The sequence below is a fragment of the Phoenix dactylifera genome, chromosome 2 (assembly GCF_009389715.1).
Source record: "Phoenix dactylifera cultivar Barhee BC4 chromosome 2, palm_55x_up_171113_PBpolish2nd_filt_p, whole genome shotgun sequence".
In the NCBI taxonomy this organism is placed as follows: Eukaryota; Viridiplantae; Streptophyta; class Magnoliopsida; order Arecales; family Arecaceae; genus Phoenix; species Phoenix dactylifera.
In genome coordinates, this window is record NC_052393.1 from 6,074,692 (window position 1) to 6,095,895 (window position 21,204).

The 21,204-nt window shown below is 38.7% G+C and overlaps 2 protein-coding genes and 1 non-coding gene across 4 annotated transcripts; 1 reads left to right on the forward strand and 2 right to left on the reverse strand.

The window, feature by feature from the left end:
• Positions 1–4,724: 4,724 nt before the first annotated feature.
• Positions 4,725–14,195, reverse strand: LOC103711808 (protein HAIKU1-like). 2 transcript variants are annotated; one of them, XM_039118892.1, is made up of 3 exons: positions 12,325–14,195; positions 5,064–6,078; positions 4,725–4,960 (listed from the first exon to the last, which is right to left on the reverse strand). In XM_039118892.1, the coding sequence occupies exon 1, from the start codon at positions 13,496–13,498 to the stop codon at positions 12,548–12,550; it is 951 nt and encodes a 316-aa protein (XP_038974820.1). In that variant the 5' UTR covers positions 13,499–14,195; the 3' UTR covers positions 4,725–4,960; positions 5,064–6,078; positions 12,325–12,547. The 2 variants fall into 2 exon arrangements, with proteins under 2 accessions (XP_038974820.1, XP_038974818.1); XM_039118890.1 differs by having other exon boundaries at positions 4,725–6,078.
• A 496-nt stretch (positions 14,196–14,691) lies between these two features.
• Positions 14,692–14,776, reverse strand: TRNAM-CAU. Its single transcript is given in 2 exon segments — positions 14,692–14,727; positions 14,739–14,776. It is a non-coding gene; the product is annotated as a tRNA-Met (tRNA).
• A 107-nt stretch (positions 14,777–14,883) lies between these two features.
• Positions 14,884–19,403, forward strand: LOC103711765. Its single transcript, XM_026806462.2, has 3 exons — positions 14,884–15,081; positions 18,440–18,552; positions 18,835–19,403. The coding sequence occupies exons 2-3, from the start codon at positions 18,505–18,507 to the stop codon at positions 19,297–19,299; spliced, it is 513 nt and encodes a 170-aa protein (XP_026662263.2). The 5' UTR covers positions 14,884–15,081; positions 18,440–18,504; the 3' UTR covers positions 19,300–19,403.
• Positions 19,404–21,204: the final 1,801 nt, after the last annotated feature.

Below are 21,204 nucleotides of genomic sequence, written 5' to 3' on the forward strand. Positions count from 1 at the left end.
TTTTCTATCTTTATTTGTAGCTTTTTCTCCCCTTGGGGCTAGAAAAAAGACGAAGTGTTCGATACGATTTTACCGGAATAGCCTTTCTCAACATTACCCTCCGAAAAAAAAAACATAGTAAAGATTTAAAAAAACATAGTAAAGATTAAAAAAGAATGACTTAAAAAATGATCAATTAACGGAAGAGTCTTTGATCCTAGGGATACGACAAACAAACTAACAAATTGGGCCCGGGCCATGGATGTTGTTGGGCTTAATTCATAAACGTAAACAGTAGGCTTGAGGTTAGCCCAATTTACACAGCGTATAAATTTTAAACTATTTTTCATACAGCTATTTCTTAACTTATTAAACTTTATATAAAAACGACGCTATTCTTCTTCGTTTCTAAGGTAATGATTAGGCAAGCTCGGTCTCTTGCCAAGAAGCAGTTACTTGCATAATCAATCTTTATCTTCTTCTTCTCCATCTTTCTTGTCTAACTTGCTAGAGACTAAAGGCTAATGTTAGCCCTTCTATTTCTTTTTTTTTTCTTGTTTTCTATCCTTCGCAGTAGGATTGTTTGGAGATTTAATTTGAATTGTGCTACCACATACTTTGTCATCAGGGACCATGCTGAACAAGCACTTTGAATGACTAATTTTTTTTCAGTTCATTATTCAATCCCTACGGCCATATTGTTGTAGTTGGCAAGGCATTCTAACTATTGCTGCCTCCATTATTTCTTAAATTGTGGATTACAAGGATTCATCTATTATTTCTCGAACCAATTATATCTAGAGGCGGTAATAAGCAAGGTCAACTTAGATTTATGTTGGGTCGAGAAACAAGCTGGATTCATCAGCTTGAAGCTAACTATTTATTAAACATATCAAAAAATCTAAAATAGAATCCAATTTCTTTGTTGTAAAAACGCAACCTAATATGCATTACCCATTTTAATGAACAAGTTCAGATAGGTAAACAGTTAAAAAGGTTCCAAACATGTTAAATGATTTTAAACAATTTCAATAAGTTAAATATATCCTAAATGGATCAAATCATAACCTAATTATTATACAGACAATATGAGTTCGACCGGTCGGCAGTTTAAACCTAAACTCAACTTATTTTTTAATAGAAGGTTGAGCTGGATAGACCTATTAAGTATCAAGGGCTTACAATGGATTGGATGATAAGTTATGCAATTGACAAATTGGATGATAAAAATAAGATGTATTATATTCAATATTTACTAAAAATGCCATTATTACTGGCATGCATTTTATATATTTTTTAAAAGAACGTGGATATTTCAATCAATAAGTTTATCCAATAAAATTCATTTGGCATTTTTTTATAATACTAATCACAATATATATGCAAATATACACAGCTACTACCAAGATTTTTATATAGGATAATTTTTTGCATATTGAAGTGTCCATTAGGTCCTAATGTACCTTTCTCATAAAATTATTTAAATCTAAACAAATTCAAGTCATTACATCATATAAATCAATTTATATTTTGATTTTTAAGAATGTCAAATTCTTGGAAGATCATGGAGAATATCAAATCCCAACTTAAAGAAGAGTATTGCTCTCAAATAGGACTATAGGAGTCACAGCCTAGGAGTCTTTTTATTATTATTATTATTATTATTATTATTATTACTTTAGGATTCATTTGGTTCATGGGAAGAGAAAGAGAAAAGTAAGGTCAACAAAAAATAGAAAAGTACCTCATGTTTAGCTGGAGTTTTTAAAATAACAATAATAAAGTAATTTTTTCGTAGAAATAAATTCTTATTTTTCATATAAAAAAAACTCATGTGGAATATGGGAGAAGAGGAGGTAAGAAAGTATAGTCAACGAAAAAATAGAGAAATGGATTATGTTTGGTTGGAGTTTAAAAAAAAAAGAGATAGAAAAGTAGTTTTCCTATAAGAGCAAATCCTCGCATTTCATAGAAAAGAAAAATTCATATAGAAGAATTTTTTTTCAAAAGTATTCTTAAACTTTTAGATTGAAAGAGATAAAATATTTTTTTTATTAAAAGCATAACAAATATTTTATATAATTTTTTTTAAAAAAGTATATGCTCAACTAAATATAAACTATTTATTTTTTTATGCCCAACCAAACATACAAAAATTATTTTTTTAAGCATGGCATCGTATAATAAGCCGCCGGTTTCTCAAAAAAAAAAAAAAAAATCAGGTTCAATGAACCAAACGAGTCCTTAATATGGTTCGTAAAATTTAAAAAGCTTAAAAGAGAAATCGCAAGCTTTTCCTTCAAGAAATCAGAGTCTCATCTCCGGTCAGCTCATCAGCCGCCTGATTTTTGAAGTCTCCACCCCAAACTCTTTTGGAGACTAAACTGATCACCCATCAGATCCGCGATCCAACCTTCGTCAACCTCCACATCCACCGATCACCACACAACTAGCACAATACATTCACAGGGCATCCCCTACAGAGTATCGGCTTCGTGCAATGTATCTCCTCCTCTGCTTCGCTCGCATGTCTCACTTGGATCCAACACCAGTTTGCAATCCCATGACCGGAGAGCACGTCGATTTCCCTGTTCCTAACAGAGCTCTCCATCCACCTCGCAGGTTTTGGTGTGGGCTTTGATCCTTCCACTTTGCACTTTGGGAAGCAGAGCACCATGGAGGGAGATCCACGATGCCCGTTTTCCTCCTCCTCTCCATGGGTAAGGGGCCCGAGGTACGTGGAATGTGGATGGCATGACGTAAACTATTTTTTTTTAAAAAAAAAAATCTGGTTCTGTTACGTTTTGGTTTGTTTTAACGTAATCTTTGTATCATAAGAAATAAGTCCTTTTATATTAGCAAGTCAGTGAGCTCCTCGAAGAACATATATTACAAACCAATAGATTGATTGATGAGAGAGACAATTTGCCGAATACACAGGTAACATACCAAGAAATGAAAGCTTTAAGCAACCGTGCAAAGAAATCAAAACCAAAAAAAAAAACAGAGATACCCCTGCAAAAACTAGATAGTTATACCAAAGAAAGAACTAGAATGAGACTCTCGTGGAAACATTTCCAATATATAAACAGGCTTTGCCCTCCCTTTCATAAAAAAAGAAGGAAAAAAAGATATGCCAAACAAAGAACCTGCTCTCCGTATTCACTGTGCAACAAGTGACTCATGTTCAAATAATGTCTTTAATGTTGTTTTTATTGGCATACAAGGGGCCCTGAAACCTTTCAGACTATTATCACACTATACCTGCAGTCCTGCATGAAGCCAGAAGGTAATAATCGCCATACAAAAGTAGTCACTTCTAGAAGGCAAACTGACTTCAAATAATGCATTCAGGGTTCAGTACGTACCTAGCATTTGTCCGGCATTCATCAGTTGTGTTAGTGTGATTTCAAATTTGCAACCAATTGTATGCATCTACCATGACAAGAAATTTCTCTTGACCATTTTTCAGAACTCAGAAGTCAAGAGTTGTTATAATGAAAGCAGTTAACTACTTTGCTAAGCCGAAGTTTGAGAATTCATCCAACTTTCTTTTTACGGTGCCATGCCTTTAAAATTCAGCGTTCATCATTTTCTCAGAAAGAAATCGAAAAAATTCTTGGACTACTATAAGGGCATAGGATCCCAGAAGATCTGTACAAGAATAGTGCCAGTTGATCGACTCACCATTCAACCCCAAATTCTCAAACATACTGAAATTTTCATCTCTAACTGAGAGTCCTGGATGGTTTAGTCGCCTTCAACTTTAATAAGCTATTAGCTTGTTGAAAGGGTTGCTTCTCATATCAGAGGCTGATGATTTGCAATGATGTTCTTTGAACTTGCATCATTTACAAATGGCACGCAATTCTACACATAATCTTATGGTCAGAGGTTATATTTGGCTGGAGCATTGTCCATGCCTAGGGAACATTCAAAATTCCCTGACTTGAAGGCATCCATATCTCAATGGAGTAGTTGGGATGAACTGATAGGAGCATCCCAGAAACTCATCTAAAACAAAAGGAGCATGAAACTCATCTTTCATTACAAACTGAATTTCTGAAATTGTACTCCTGTGGAAATATCAGATATTCAGATTTTCTTTGATAAAATAGGCTGGTGCAGCCTCCAACCAAAAACTCATTTAGTTCATGGAAAAAATTTTCTTTCATCGGAATATTTTTTCTAGAAAGCTGAGTCCCGAGAATATGATGCTCGAAAAATTGTTTTGGCATGTTTGGTTGGCCATAAAAAAGTGATACATTTTAGAGACTTATATTTAGTTGAATATCTATTTTTTGAAAAAGATGTGTAAAATATCTATTATACTGTTAATAAAGGAAAAGATCTTATTCATAAATTTTGATGGCTTAAGAATAACTTTGAAAAAAAAAAATTCTAATTCCCAACTATTGAAAAAGTAGTTTTTTCATATTCCTCACGAGTTTTTTTTTTTTAATGGGAATGCTACTCTTATTTTCCTGTAAATGCTATTTTTCTATCTCTCTTCTTTGAAAATTTCGACCAAATCAGAAATCTTTTTCATTTTTCCGTTAACCACACCTCCTTTTTTTTTTTTTTTTCCCCGCAAACCAAACAAGCCTTAAAATACGGCAAACTTATGCACAGAATCTGCTCGCGCGCGCGCTCTCTCTCTCTCTCTTTCTCTCTCTCTCTCTCTCTCTCTCTCTCTCTCTCTCTTTTTGATGTAAAATGGAGAGAGTAAGTAACTTTCCCCAAACTTTATTGGAAGAAAAACAAATATTTAGAAGGAGGGTGGTAATTACACACGTAGAGAAGACAGCCTACCTAAAAGACATTTGTAGGAAACAGAGGTTTTGGCATTACAAAGACAGCTCCACAAGAAAAAAAAAGTAGTGTTTTATGCAAAATAGAGGCAGGCGATGCGTTTCTTTTCAAGAAGATCCTTGAGTTTCTCTCGTGCCAGATGTTTCACGAGAGTGCCAGATGTTCAAGCCTGATAAAAGAGGAGACCACAATGCTTAGGCAAAGAGACAGCGAATGAAAAGGTGAGAAGCAATCCCAGAGCGGGAACCACAAAAGAGGCAGCCGGCACCTACCCTCCATCCTTTCCTTGCCAAAATTTCTCTAGTACGTAGCTTACTTTTGAGGTCCAGCCAAATGAATACCTTGACCTTTTCAGACGCTGAAGCCTTCCAAATCGTCTTGTAGAATTGACAACGAACCCGCCGCTATTAATGAACTTGTAGCACGAATCAACTCTATATTTTCTATCTCAACAGGGCTTCCACACTGGCACATCAGCAGAATCAATCGGACAAACAGAGGAGAGCAGATCCCACAACTCCTACATGAGGAAGCAACTTGACTACTCTAAGAACGGATCATGAAATAAGGATTCAAAGAAAATTGGTCCTAACCAACAATCTTTCCGAAATCTAATGTTTTCACCATTACCAAGTTTAAAGAAAACACAGTTCCAAAAGGCTTCAAGATCGGAGCAAATGCCCTTCCAAACCGGGGAGGCTCTGAAGGGTTGCCGTCTGACATGCATGGCAAATCTACATCTTAGTGTAGTAAGCAGTTGAAACTTGCTTCCTCCAGATAGATTCACTGCCACTACCAACACTAGGACGCATCATCAATCTCCAAGTCCATTTTGCAGGAAGGGAGAGATTCATATCTCTAAGGTTCTTGATGCCAAGTCCGCCTTCTTCTTTACCATGGCATACCGTGTCCTAATTAGCAAGACAATAAAATCCACTAATACTATCTTTTCTTTTTCAAAGAAAGGCTCTTCTGAGTTGAAAAAACTTAGACGGCACTCATTTTTGAACTTTGAAGATAGACATGAAATAAGTTGGGAGCACCGAAAGTATAGCATTAATGAGACAAATCCCACCTCCCATGGACAAAAGTCTACCTTTTCAAGCTGCCAGCCTCTTGTTCATTTTCTCTAAGAGTGGAAATCAGCAATGTTTAAAAGTTTCTTCATATGAAGTCGCAATCCAAGGTAAGCAAAAGGCAAGCTTCCCTTTTGACAATTCAACATGGTGGCAAAAGCGTCCCCTTCTAAGTCTTCCACTTCAAAATACTAGCTATTGTTGACAACATCTGCCACATTAGAATTGTATAATCATTTATCAATTAGATGTAACTTGCAAAAGAAATATAACCAGACAAATCATGGTGGCAACCTCTTCCAGAAGCTCCAACCATGCAATGACCCAAAAAACACAGTGAAATCAAATCTCTATATATGCAAAAAGGATGAATTTTTCATCAGATAAAATAAATGAATATTATACTAAATCCATGCCAACCTTCAAAAGTGGAAGCAATTTCCCAAGTTAGAGATGCTCCTAGAAACCCCCACTTCTATTCAACATCGAGTAAGAAGCCATCTCCAGTGGTCCAAAGGTCTCATGATCAAATAATGAAACATAGAACACATAATTACTTTTATATATCTGCAAAATCCAACTGTATCTGGAATTATCCACTCTTGATACCACATTCGCTAATCCAACTTACAAGTTCAACTTCCAGTCTTCTACTCCACCTATGAAACTATAAACATAAACCATATTCTTCTATAGAGCTTATGCATCGCTGCCTTGCATACTTCATATATGATTGGTTCATGCAAACCAACTAGCATCCCAACTCCAAACCAAATTATGAATACCTCAATCCAAACCAAGTGATGCATAAACTCTAAATCAGAACTCGCCCTTATTTTTCATTTCAAATGAACTTGATAAGTACTTATAGTCTTCAAATCATATTGCACATGCTTTTTTTTTTACCAGCTTGTTCTCATATAAATAATGGGTTTTCTACCTTCAGTTTTTTGATAAAAGTTGCCTCATCCTCAAATATTCCAGAACATATTTTTATTCACAAAAAATGCAAATAGACAAGCTGGAGAAGGTAAGCAGAGAATTCCTGAAACAACATAGAGTAGGCTAGGGCAATATGGAATGCAGTCGTCATGCTTTGTCTATGACACAGAGATGCAATTGACAACGGACTAGCGAGATGAAAAAAATGCTAGTCCTAAGTGTTCCTTCCAATGGGTCTTCTGAAGGCCTTTGGCAATACTTGAAGGCAAAGGTAAGGTTTTTTGATTATGGAGGTTTGAGCAAGCCATATGAGCAGGTTGAGGTGAAAGAACTCGTGAGGGGACCAAATGTGCTATATACTCTGGCTTATCATATATATCATCGATATATGGCAAGCTGCAAGAGCTTAGACAACAGGTTCGTATACATCACTGTGCCTTCATTGTTGACTAAGATGTAAGAGCTTACAAAGGGAGCATTTTGGGTGTTCAGGAGTTAAGAATCAAAAGTTGATCTTAAATTTATCTAATTGTGGCAGGATTTCTAGCACTAGGAAAGATGGTCGCTTGGGATATATTGAGCTGTAGGAATTTCAAAGAGATGAACATGGAAGGCATACTATAATAGGCTAGAATGAAAAGTTTTCAGGAGGAGGGAGGAGAAGATGAGCATAGGATTTGAAGGAACTTCCATCTTTTTTATGGGGGTCTAGTTAGTGGGTGCAGGAAGGTGGTAACTTTAAAGGGATTCAAAATTTACAAACCTGGAGGTGTTGATAACTAGCCTTAAAGAACAGGGTTAAAAATTGAATATGGAATGTGGTTTTCTGTAATTAAAAGGCAAGTGGTTTCAGAGAACCATGGATGGCTTATGAGCACAAAATCCAGGAACTTTCGAGTTACCTTTGTGTTTTGGTTTTACATAACCATCCGTCCTTGTAATTTAGCAAGAAGTCCTAAATTCAGAATCAAACCTGCAGTTTAAACTTAATGCACTTAACAGATATACAAAATTTATTCGTGTGATATCTTCCAAGTGGTAAACTACAATTTTTTCACCCTGAAATACAAAAAACTTCCAGGTAGCACACCTTAAAATGGTTAATTCCCAAACTTTCAACTGGTACCAAAACCTCTTCTAGTGCGATGTGCTTCCAACTTCCATGTAGAAAAGTAAAGAGGTCAAACTTGTTACTTCTAAATGCTATTCTTTTCATAGATAAATTTGTTCTTTTCCATCAAAAGATTGCATTTCCATATCCAGCTATCGCTCACAAATCTGAGACTTTCCTTATTGTGGCTTCCACTGGTGAATTACATGTCACCACAATATCTAATATCTAATAAATGTACTCTCGGAAATACAATCCTCGAGCTTTCTTTGTGGTCGTTTGGATGCTGTTATTTACAAAACAAAAAAAACAATTTAGACTTGCAATACAATGATCGCAGATCAAAAAATGCAGACTTTAGCTGAAAAGTCATTTGAAGAAGGGGCTTATCGAGACAGAGATAAATAACCAGTCCACCAATCTCACTCCTTGTAATTACAGGATTTCACAAATTGGCTTTTGATTGATTCATGGACTCATGTCCTTCAAAGTTTTCCAACCTACATTAGTCGGCATGCTGATGTCAATGTGCGCACACCTGTTTTTCCTCCTTGCTTCTGACAAACATAAGTCATAAGATAGCTTGCCTTATTATTATCAGGTAAATCTTTATTTCTAATTCACAAATGACACATCATTTTTAAAGCATAGCAGCACTAAAATGCCATCGCATTCATTTTTTATTGTAAGTTTCTCCCCTATTTCAATAGAATTTTGTATGACAAAACTATAATAAATTTACCATTTTGGGCTATCAGTTAGCTATCTACTTTGACTATGGATTCACACTCATCTGTTTTCTTATTTGAATTCCACTCCACTTACCCTAATTTGATATCCTGTTAGTGGCAATGAATCAATGTAACATGATGATCACCCAAAAGTGATGTTGGCAGATTAGAAGGTAGAGTGAGGGTTGATGGTCAAAGAAATTATTTACAAACAGGGTAAGCAGATGTCTGGTGTTTGTCAATAGTTAAGGGTAGTTATAATAAGTGCTAATGGTTAGAAATAATCTGGCCAACGCTACCAATTGGTGCTAGTCAATCATGTGATGGTTATGGTGGCATTTGGTAGTGTTAGCAACAAGGCTGCACTGCTAATCGATGGTGTAGAAATGGTGGTAAACACAGCCTATGATGAAAAAAATAAGCTTCAGTATGAATACAGGTACAAGTGAGAGCATTTGTTGTGCAGAGATAGAATTCAATAACTTCGTAACAGGAAGGAACAATCGCCAGAATTGTGATCCCCTGTTATTTGGTTGCTTGCTGCTGTATCATCCAACCTTTTTTTCTCTTTAGCCAACATTTTTGTTTTAAGAGGCAGATTAGGGACCGGTAAAAGCAGGATTCAATCTAAATGAACAATGTTGAGCGGTGTGTCCTTGCTTAAAAAAAAAATTACAGGTAGTAATGGCCATACCTCTTCCGGGGAAAGAATAGGAAAGGCGATTTCACTATATTTTTGACCTGGAACATGACCTCTCACAAGAATATTTCTTTTATTGGGACAATAACTCTGAAAAGACAGATTTCCCATCTTTTCTCACACCTCGGGAGCCTTAAAAGTTGAAGAAATAGTATCTTAACAAGTACTCTCTCTTATTCCAGATATTTTTCTTCCCCAAGCTAGCCACCTTGTGAAATAGCTATACATACCCATCCCCTATTTTCAATCACCTTATTCCTAACTCTATCCTCTTCACATGACCTTCCTTTCAAGTTTCAATGAATAACTAAAGTCCAGTCCTCCTCCCAATGACAACTTTAGTTCTCTTTGACATAACCTAATATCTCATAATCTATACAAAATTTTCATAAGACCTTGAAATATTAGTTTGAACTAAGTATGTTTAAATTTGAAGGCAGCAAACCTTTTCTAGAAAGTAGCAATTGAACAAGATTAGGTTGGCAAAATTTCAATCTGCACGGAGAATTCTGTGTTTCACCACATTTAAATTCATCTTAATTCTTTACCAACATTACATATACAGAAAAGTACCGAAGCTTCTACCATTCTTATATGATGCAAAAGCATGCTTAACAACCTTATATTCCCTTAATATGTGCAACTAAGAGTGTTGTATTAGACCCACTTATAATGAACCTTAAATTGATATTATCAGGCTATCAAATCAAACCCAGTTCACCATATTTGCTTTCAAATCTAATCCAATTCCCAATATTTGCTGCAAAATAATGACCAGCCATTTGTGAGTGGTATTTCCACCTTCTAATTACCTACCAAAAGCTGAAATCCCTACCAAAAATTGGCTCTCTGACCAATGAGAATAGACCTCATTATAATGCATTCATTCTCCTTGCATTATTACTCATTCTATTTTTACCCTCTCAACTTTTTTCACTGATTTTACTTCTTTTATTATTCTTTGCAAATCTTGAAAACAAACAATAATAACTAATAACTGCAACTAGCAAGCCTAACAGTTATTTCTTCCACATCTACTTCCCAATGCTCAAAGAAAAACTAAAACTTGTCTGTCTCAGATTTCAATTAGAAATTCAGAAATATATATATATATATATATATATATATATATATATATATATATATATATATATATAATTCCACATCATTGAAAGTCATGTCCATATTTTCATGTCTTCGAAATTCCTTAAAGTTCACTCTAGCATGCATCTGAATTTGTTCGGCATTTTTAGCTTTATTTTGCCTTTTAGCTAACATGACCTTGCTATTGCTATCTACAATGATTCTCACAAGCCCCACTAATTTACATACTGCTGCTTTTCTTCCATTTTAAACAGTGCAAAATGACTTCCTACTGATGTTATACAGGGTCATATTACTCACTACCTATTTACTGATAAAATACTTCAAGAAAAGACTGGCAAGTTAAGCAAATATTTAAGTATCACAAATACTGTAATTCAAGAGCAACCAATCTGCACAAAGTCTCCAAGTCTCTTTTATTATGCTACCACCATAATAAGAAAAGAAAAGAACAGACACTCCTAATGGATAAAAATGTGTCTTCTTGCACAAGCAACCGTCCAATTGGATATAGAAAGACAATAAGACAACAAGCAGGTACAATTTATTTCTAGGAAACCCTGGGAGAATAAAAACAGAGTATCATTGGCAGAAGAATACTAATAGACCTACATTTAGTACTCTGTGAGACCAGAACTACCAATCACTAGAACCAATGTATATAATAACAATGGTCGCATATACCTCAGTTGGTCACTAAAGCCATATTTCTCAAGCATCCCCAAGATATCTGTTTGAGATAAGGAGCATACTTCAATCATCAATTCATAAAACCATTATACTTTAAATTCGCTGCCTAATAATAACCCCCAGGCAAAACTTATCTATATCATAGATACAGTAAAAGATATTATATAACAAAACAAGGTGAGGATGTCAGCATCTAAGCCGACAAACAAATAACTGCAAAGTTTATTGATGCCAAATTTATGGTTTACGGTCATCATACAAAAAAAGAAAGAAAAAAAAAAAAGCAAGCCTAGTGCACAAAGCTCCCACCACTGCGGTCTAGGGATGGTTAGATGTATACAGCATTACCCCCACATGCAAAGAGGCCGGTTCCATGTTTCAAAACCATGACATCCAATTACAAGAAAGCAACCTCACCATTGCACCAAACTCACCCTCGCATCGTTATGCAAACCAATCATGATATATTACCCCAAGCACATCCAAAGTCAAGCTACTCCAACTAATCAATCGATGCTACAGGAAACGATATTGCAACAGATTCCACATCAATCTCCATAGTAGGTTATTAATTAGTCATTTGGAGCTAACCACAGTTAACATCCTGAAAAGTGTTAAACAAAAATGCCTCTACTACTACTTACATATCTCAAGTAAGGATGAAACAGCATCAAAACAAAAATCACCCATCAATAGTTGCTTGGTAACAAAAAAAAGTAGTTTCACACTGCAATTACTACAACAAATCAAACAACAATTGCTATTCTACCTCAGGTGATCATGAAGAATGTGAAATCAACAACACCAGGCCACTGCGAAGGTTTCTCCTTCATGTCATTTAAAATATATATATGCAAACAAGTGTTTATCTTTTTCTCCTCATGCCAATAGCCATTGTTGAATAGAAAAGACAGTTGTATGTTAACTAGCAGTGAACTCCACATTGTTGCAATCAATATGTATTTGCAAGACCATAAATAGCATAACTACAAACTGTATAGAATGGATAGACAATTAACAATCATAACTCTTCCAAAATGCAGTTCATAATAAAGTTACAACATCTATAGTCTTCAAGTGAATGAAATCAATAGATCCAGAAACAGAGTTACATACAAGCATTTGGCGACCGAGTTCACCGATTAAACAGGAACTAAATGTACACAGCACTGCACCTACCTCATTTCCATGTATACCTCCATGGAACCGAACACCCAGAAGACAGCCTACTTCTCCAGAGAGAGAAGACCTGCTTTCGAATAGTTACTTCTATCTTCGCTCGTACTTTTCCCTTCGGATTTTGGTCAAAGCATAAGACATTTGAATTGTCGCACCATCCACGATTTTGATGCTGGAAGGAAGTCTTCCTATTGTAACAAAGAGAGGAGAGGTCTTTCAGCCGCTAAATGTTCCTCCATCTCGGGCTCAGCATGGAGAAGAACCCCGAGGGTGACTGCGGGAAGAAGAGCCCCGGCGATGATGGTGGCTGCGTCCCCGTCCCCGGCCCCGGCCCCGGCCCCGGCGAGAAGGCGAAGTTGGGGGTCAGCGGCGGAGGGTACTGGAAGCCGGGGGACAGAAGCGGATAGGGCGACTTGGGGGACAGCACGTTCAAGAAGGCGCTGGGCGACGGCACGAGGAACTGCGAGCCCGGCGACGGCAGCAAGGCCGGCGGGGGAAAAGGGGGTAGGGCGGCGTTGGCTCGGGGGGAGGGGAAGACGGGCAAGGGCGGAGAGGGGAGGAGGCCGGGGGACGGGAAGGGGGGAGGTTGGGGCTGGAGCTGCCGGGAGGTGTCGGAGCTGAGGAAGGAGCTCTCGAGGTAGCGCATGTAGGCGGTGACCGGGGACTCGACCCAGGCCGGGCCGGCGCCGGTCGGGGAGGGGAGGGGGCGGGGGACAAAGGCGGGATTGTTATTGGGATTGGGGACGGGGGTGGGGCGGGGATTTTGGTAGGGAATTGGGGGGGCGAGAGGGGGAGGAGGAGGACGAGCGATGGGGGTGAGGGGAGGGGGGCGGATCTTCTGGAGACGCATGCTGGGGGGCTTGGGGTGGGGAGGGCGGGGGGGAGGAGGAGGGTTGGAGGAGGAGGAGGAGGAGGAGGAGGAGGGCGGGGGGTTGTTGCCGGCGGGGGGATCGCGGGAGGGGGTGCCGGTGAGCTGCTGTACGATGCTACGGAAGTCGTTTTTGCTGATGTTGTACACCTGCGGTTGCGGCGGGGGCGGCGGCTGCTGCTGCTGGTGGTGTTGCGGCGGCTTCGCGTTCGCGGCTAAGGTGGGCTGGTGGAGGGGGCTCTTGCGGATGTTCTTGCCCAGCTTGTTGACGCCCAGATGTTGATTGTGATTCTTCGAGTGATCCATTCTCCAATGGTATGGATTCAGATAGTTTTTTTTTTTTTTTATCAAGACTTTCTTTCCGGAGAGGACGTAGGGGGTGAGGGATGTGTGGAATTGGATCGTTTCATCTCGTGATGGCGTAAGGCGGGATTTGGGAGATGGGAGGGCGAATGATGGAGGGGATTTTGGGGAGTATTGACTTCTGGGAGTATGGGGATCCGGAGACTTATTCAAGACTTCCCGTGGGGGTGAGGATGGGGGAGAACGGGAACCCGTGGGAGGGAGATCGTCAGATGGGTTTGGGGGGCGTGGGATTTCTGGTGGGGAAATTGAGAGTGAGGGAGAGAGGACAGTGGGTGGGATCAGATGTTAGGGTCCGGTCAAACTGGGAGAGTAAAAGAGCGTCAAGAGGGTGGGAGCTCGGTCTGGAATCTGGATCTGCCGAAGCCGTCGTTTGTGATTTGAAAGTCGGGAACGGATCAAGTAAGGGCAAGTGATTCGGCCTTCCATACATGGTGTTACACCGATTTGATCTCCTATTTCGGGTCCTCTTCCAATCGATCAAACGTTTTATTTTTTAAGGCCTCGGAGTGGGAATTGTACCGGATGAGACGGTGATAAGCAATCAGACGATGGTATTCCACGTGGGCTTTGATGTTGGGTAGATGTCAGAATGCAGATGGGATGAAGTGCTTCGTCTTCGGGTACCGATCTGGAATTTAATACTAAGATGAAGAATTATGTTTCTATGCAAGATTTGTTTTACCAATGCATACAGTTCCATATCGAATGAGTTCTATATCGAATGTATCCTAGATTCTAAATTGAGATTCGGTACGAGGGCATATCGAGTCTCCGTATGCCAAACCAGCTTTCATACTGGGTATAACATGGTATCCGATTTGGAGTCTAATACTAAGATTGATGAATTTTGTTTCTATGAAATGTTTTAAGTCTTCTAACACCTGCAAGATTTATAGCTATTGTGTAGGACCGCCGTTAAATCCAAGAAAGATTAAAATAATTGGCATCTTTACGACAAACTATTGTAACAAAAAATTAGATATATTTAATCTCATGGATATTTGAAAGCCTTGCGAATGGGATTTGACTGTTGTAACAAAATTGTTAATTAATGGGATTTGATTGAGCCAATGGATATAACAATTGATGAAGACATGTGGTGCAAAGCAGAATTGAACTGGTCCAAAAAAGATTGGGGTGAGAGAGGCTCGAACTCTCGACCTCAGGATAACTCAGAAGCTATGAGACCTACGCGCTAGCCAACTGCGCCACCACCCCATAAGAACGCTGGGAAACATTCATAGCTTCTATAATCGGACATTTATTCAAACCTCGTGAGACTCGCCGTGAAACTTCGAAGCTCGATTCGAGCGCGGCTGCCACGCCTCATCAGAGACGGCATTTCCGCTTCCTTCTCTCTTTCCCCCTTCTTCTTCTGCTCGCGACCCTCTCCCTCCCTACCCCTTCTCTCTCCCCGTGTTTCCAAACGGAGCCAGCTCCATCCCTCTCCCAAGACCCAGCCACCCTCGCAAGCGTCCAACCCTTCCACCCTCAACAAAATAATCCATTCCAGTTTTATATTGGTAAGAGCCTCCATTGAGCATCTTCTTCTTCTTTTTTTTTTCCCTCCCCTGCTTACTTTTTCATTTATGTGTACCTTGTAACATGTTGTTTTCGCTTCACTTTGTATCGATTTTTCTCTTTTAGATACATCGCAGAAACACGTTTATCTCCGCATTTTTAATCTATTTTTGTCTCTTGCTGAATAGGGTTTTGTAACGATTTTGCCCTATCTGATCAAATAAATTTATATCTTTTGGACATTCATTGTTTCTTCTAGATTATAGTGGAAAAGATAAATGATTTGCGTTGAAGATCAACGAGTATGATGCACATTAGCAACATCTTGTTGGACGAGGTTGAAGATTGTCGGGGTAAAAATAAGTTCAACAAGTGAATTCCGATTCATTTTATTTGACCATCAATGTGTTGGTGGTTGGCATGGAGCCAAGTATCTCTAAATTGCGGCATGTAGATTTGTTTCACTGTCACCTGTCACATAGATGCGTGCTTGATGTTTGTCATTTTCTGAATATTGATTGGCGTGGAGTTGGTACATGTATGATTCTGTTGCCCGTAAGCCGAGATTTACTGTCTCAGTACCGGATTCCGTACCAGTACCATTCTATTACTTTATCTGATATGGTATGGATCTGATTTGGTGTACTTTCATACCATATACCGGTTCGGTACCCATACAATCGGTACATACCGATACGGTAAAACTTGTATTGCCATCTCAAAGTTGCATTCTGACAAGGTTGAGTTTGAAGCTTGGTGCCATTTTCCATGGGAGCATAGAATGAATCACCTAACTTGGTTGGTTGGTCTTGGTATGCATTGAAACCTGATTTTAAGCCTGTGTTGCAACTTCTAATTTATTACGTAGTCTACACAGAAGGCCCTATATAAGCAGTGCATGTGCAAGATACTTGTTTTAGTTGGTCACAATTTACTACTTCTCACTAACTGACAGATCTATACGAATTATTGGGAATAGAACTTTAAATGGAGCTCTTGCTTCTTTTTTTTCCCTCTCACTAATCATGACTGCATGGGAATTACAATACTCATGTTTGACAAAATAGAGTAAGTGGGGCGTGCCTCAGAAGTGTCACACTATGTATTTGTTGCATGGCCCGTCTTGATGCATGCTTTGTACTTATTTAATCTAAGAATGCTGAACAGGTGTTGAAAACTGACACCCATCCTCGTGATCAGGGTGAATTATGGCAACCCTTTGGTTGTAAGAGGCTTGCAATAGGAGGGTGTTCGAGAAGTCTAATTAATAATTCCTTTAATTAACAGTATTTAAGCACTCTGCTTTGCGTGGCAATCAAAAATGAAAAATTCTTGCAACTATCGAAGAAAATATCGACTGATTCGTATAGTTTCCATCAAAGAGTTCTTTTTTCTCCATATTTTATCATGATTAAAACAGCAAACTTTTTTTTATTTTTACATATTTTCTGAACACTGGTACAGCCTCAGTATGGATTCAATGGATTTTGGACTTTCTGCTGTATTATTGTTTTTTTTGCCCCATTTACTGATGTATGACTGGCCTGTAATTTATTTTCTGTTGGAGGAATGTCACTTGCCCAACCTCATTAGCGGTTTAATTCTTATAACCTTAATATTGTCCTGTGATTATGCTGAATGGATGGCGTGTACCCTGCATGACTATTCACCATGGATAAACAAAAGTTGTTTTGAATCTTCATACACCCGGCATCTTAGTCTAATTTTTGCCCATTTTTTATGAGTTTTTCCCAAGAAAAGCATGCATTTCTTAGTTTTACGTGTTGAATGAGGCCAGCACTTGAGCTCTTCCTGAATACTTAAATGCATCCTTGTAGTCTTCTGCTTGGCTGTTAGTTTCTATAGCTTACATTTGAATGCCAAATTGGCAGTACCACATGCTCTTAGGCCTTGTTTGGTATTGCTTTTTATCTTTTTTTTAAAAAAAAAAACACTTCGATCTAATGAAAAGATGTTTAATTACATTTTTTAAAAAATATTATTTTTGAAAAAAGTTGAAATGAAAAATTTTCGTTTCCAAAAAAGTGGATTTTATCTCCTCCATACCATCCACACCACCATCACCCACCTCACTCGCGTCCGCTCCTCCTCTGCCTCCGTCTTCGCTCCCACCATTGCTGCAGTGCTGGAGCTTCTCCTTTGCCTTTGCCTCCTCCTTCGTCGTCATTGCCATCCAGCCAGAGCTCCTCCTTCACCTCTGCCTCCTCCTCCTCCCCCGCCTTTTCCTTGCCCTCACAACCTCCACTCCATGCCAAGCGCCTCCTCCATGACTACAACCTCTCCTCTATTGCTGTTGCATCTCTTTTACCCTATCGAAGCCCATTGACCCTTCGTCCCCCACCCTCTGATCCTTTCCCCCTTCCCTCCTCGATGCCACAGTCCTCTAGCCCCCTACTGCTTGCAGCCGCTCCTTCTACCTCCCCACCTCCCTGGGCTTCAACCCTAAGATTGAAGCCTCTCGCTTCCTCTCTGCCCAGTCCGCTCTTGACCTTCCCCTTCCCTGGCTCCTTTTCTTGGCCCGCTCCGCAAACACTGTGCCATCAACATTGGAGGTGGAACCAACACCCTCGCAGCCCACCTCCACCTCCTTACCAATGCCACCATCCTCACGACCACCATGGACCTGGGCATTCCCTACAGCGAGATGGAGAGGATCCATGGGATCATCCCCTTCCACCTGATGCTGCAGCAGCGGTTCCTGGTCTAGGACGGGGTGCTTGACCTAGTCAAGAGGGGATTCCTGGTGGAGGCGCAGGCGGAGGAGAAGCTACCGAAGCGGCTGATCAGAGTAGTGAGGGTTTCTATTTCTATTTTTTTTAAAAAAAAGGTGACTATCAAACATATTTTCGTTTTCAGAAATCTGAAAAAGAAATTAGAAACAGAATTCTTGTTTCTTTTTTTTTTTTTTTTGAAGTGACAACGATGCCAAACACAGCCTTAGTCTTTGATTTTTCTGCGTTTGATTTCCTTATTCTCCAAAGCCTGTATCGCAAGGCTTGCAAATATAAAAGTGATTTAGCTTCTCGATCTGCCTGTATGTCATTGAAGGGGAACTATGTTCATGGGATTTTTTTTGTTGTTAGCATGTTGTTTTTGCTCATCCATTGAAATGTTTCCAGATGCCATGAAACACATGATTGACTGATGCAGCATGACATAAGAGGTGATGATGAATATATTTTGATGTAGTTTCCGAGGATGTAAAGCCTATGTGCTTCATTGGGTTGTAATGTGCTTGCTGTGTGTAAAAATCATTAGTCAACCATTGAGGCTTAATGTGTGCCTTTGTTCTTCTATTGTTGGCAACCTTTTTGACGAATGGTTTGTTTATTAATCAAGTGCGGTTTAAAGCAACTTATTTGACCAAAATCAAGACATCAAACTTCCAGCAGCAGGACCACAGAATGATTGCAGGGGATGGAGAAAGTGAGCCTGGTGATAGTCAACTAGAGGTGAGTATTTACATATGATTTGCCTTCTCCTGTTAAATCTTATTCAAGAAGACATACTACTTAATATTCTTGTTATGTGGGACAGCAAAGTAGCAACATCTTAAAGACAATTGGGATATATGTAGAATGGGGAAATAAATGTACCAAAAATGATGCCACATGAAGCATAATGATGCCACAAGGCTCAGATGCACCGAGGGCGATGCAAAGCCATGTGAAAATTTTATGGTGTTTGCCGGTGATCCTTTTGGATGATCTATGTATATTTCTTGATTCCTGCAGATGGTCCAGCCATCACTGGTTGTCACTGATGACATAATGACCCGGCGCCTGAAGAACAGGGAGCGGCAGCGAAGGTACAGAGCAAGGAAGCGCCTCGAAGCAGATATGAAGAAATCATGTTTGCATGCATTGCTGCCGAGTGAAACACAATCAAATGGAATTTTTATTAATGTTAATCCCTACCAATTTGTATTGCCCCTTGAGGCACACTCAAATGGAGACACTTTCACATATGAAGCCCGTGTATACTCTGGTAGAAAATGGAAACAGGATGCAAGGAGAGCACATTTACTCCAAGAGCTAATGGACCCATCAAATGTGCCTAGCGTGCCTCCTCCTCACTTGATAAAGCCACCATTAGAAGCTGGATCCAATCTTGAATGTCATACAAACCCAACTGGTAAAAGAGACTGGAAAGCAGATGCAAGAAACAAGGTCGATGTGGATGTGAGAACTCCTCAGTAATTATCCCCAAAGTTCTTCATTTCAAGTAACTGAAAGGTGTCGAAGAGCACCATTTATCTGCTTCAGAGAAAACATGCGAATAAATGCTATTTGATTGTTGGGCATTCTGTTCAGCAATATCCTTGACTGAAATCCAGGAATTGCCTGGTGGGCTATGTTTGCTTATGCAGTTATGCTTCATGCTGTTTACATGGACTGTTTTTTGTGGTCTGTAATTGAGTTTTGACTGCAAGCAAGGTGCTGCCAAACGCCTTGATGGTGTTGGTCTGTAATTTTTTGTATTTCTGTGCATGACATGTATCTCAAGTTGGTTGATCTTGCAATCAAACGAACAAATAGGCATGGTGCGGTAGAAATGTTTTAGTATTACCGCAATGTCTGTCTAATGTGGCATTGGGATGGAATGCAGATCTCTCTGAAAGCATAATAACCAGAGCCTATCATATTATCAAAGAATCCAAACCTCCCTTTCTAGGATGTTTCCCGGACTCATACTAGATTAGTGTGATCTGTCCGTCCTATCAAACAACAAAAAGCAAACATTGCATCATTTCTTCTAAAATATCCATGTGAAGTGGCTTAAAAAAAAAATTGAAAACCTTTTTAAGTCTATCCTTGCGTGAAAGCCAGTTTCAGGTCCTGTCCAGAGCTTTACCATTTCTATGTGGCTGGTGCTGTAATTTGGATAATTTGTAGGCATAATTATCTTGATAATTCCCTTATGCAATTGACAAACAGTTATGAAAAGATTGCTGATTGAAAATGATGATTTCAAATCAAATATTATCAGGAGGCCAAATGCTTTTTCTTCCTTTCATTTTGTAGACTAGAATAAATCTAAAAAAAATGTAGCTCTACTTGCTTTTCAGAATGCCTATTGTATGCTTGGACGGGATGGCTTGGCGGGTTAAAGTGGATCGAGTGGAGTAAAGAGGAATTTGCTCTGTTTATCCCTTGTCTCACCCGCAACCATGAGCTGCTATATATACAGTTTTCATTAAATAATTATACATCGATGTGCCTGTTGTTTCGTTGTAGGAAACTTTCTTGCTTAATAATTGCTTGATAAGGACTCTTTTGACCTGCAAAAGAAAGAAAGTAAGGGTGGTTAATAAAAAAAATAAAAAAGTCCTCTTATTTATTTGAAATTTTTAAACACAAAAAAGTAGCATTCTAATGAAAATAAGATTAAAATATTTTATAAAAAAAATCTATGAAGGATATAGAAAAACTACTTTTTCACTAGTGGAAATTATGATTTTTTTTTCAAAACTACTCTTAAGCCATCAAAATTTATGACTAATTTTTTTTCTTTGTTAAGGATATATTTGATATTTTACATAACTTTCTCACAAAAATAGATGCTCAGCGAAACATAAGCCATTCTGGAATATATTACTTTTTTTATGCTCAACCAAATATGCCAAAATTATTTTTTTAGACATTGTATTTGTAGAAATCAGATTTTCAAAAAAATATTCTGACGAGAAAGAATTCTTTCTGCAAACCGAACATGTCCTAAGAAATTCAAAAACATTGCGTGCATATTGAAGTTTATGCATAATAATCTGCGGATAACTGCATAAATTATAGTTCATAGGAGATAATAGGGATAGACATGGTAATTTTAACTTACAGAGATATACATAAAGATAAGTAATTGTATACACATAGGTTGTTGGATATACTTGGTTTCAAGGATAAATTAGATAAGAAAAATTGCTCAAGATGTCGCATCTACTTGGCCTCATTGATTGAATACACGTGCCAAACAGCCAAGAATCAGCTCGGCATGGCCCACTGCCTTGGCATTGGCTACACGTCGAGGTGTTAAACCAAGAAGCAAAGTGTGAAGCAGATGTTTTCCAAAATGCACCTCGAGGAATTTTTATATATTTTATCCTA

Bases quoted from the DNA above. Each gene is read 5' to 3' on its own strand.
- LOC103711808 (XM_039118892.1), bottom strand. From the start codon at position 13,498: ATGGATCACTCGAAGAATCACAATCAACATCTGGGCGTCAACAAGCTG.
- LOC103711765 (XM_026806462.2), top strand. From the start codon at position 18,505: ATGATTGCAGGGGATGGAGAAAGTGAGCCTGGTGATAGTCAACTAGAG. The intron at 18,553-18,834 runs GTGAGTATTTAC...TGATTCCTGCAG, and splicing joins CTGGTGATAGTCAACTAGAG to ATGGTCCAGCCATCACTGGT.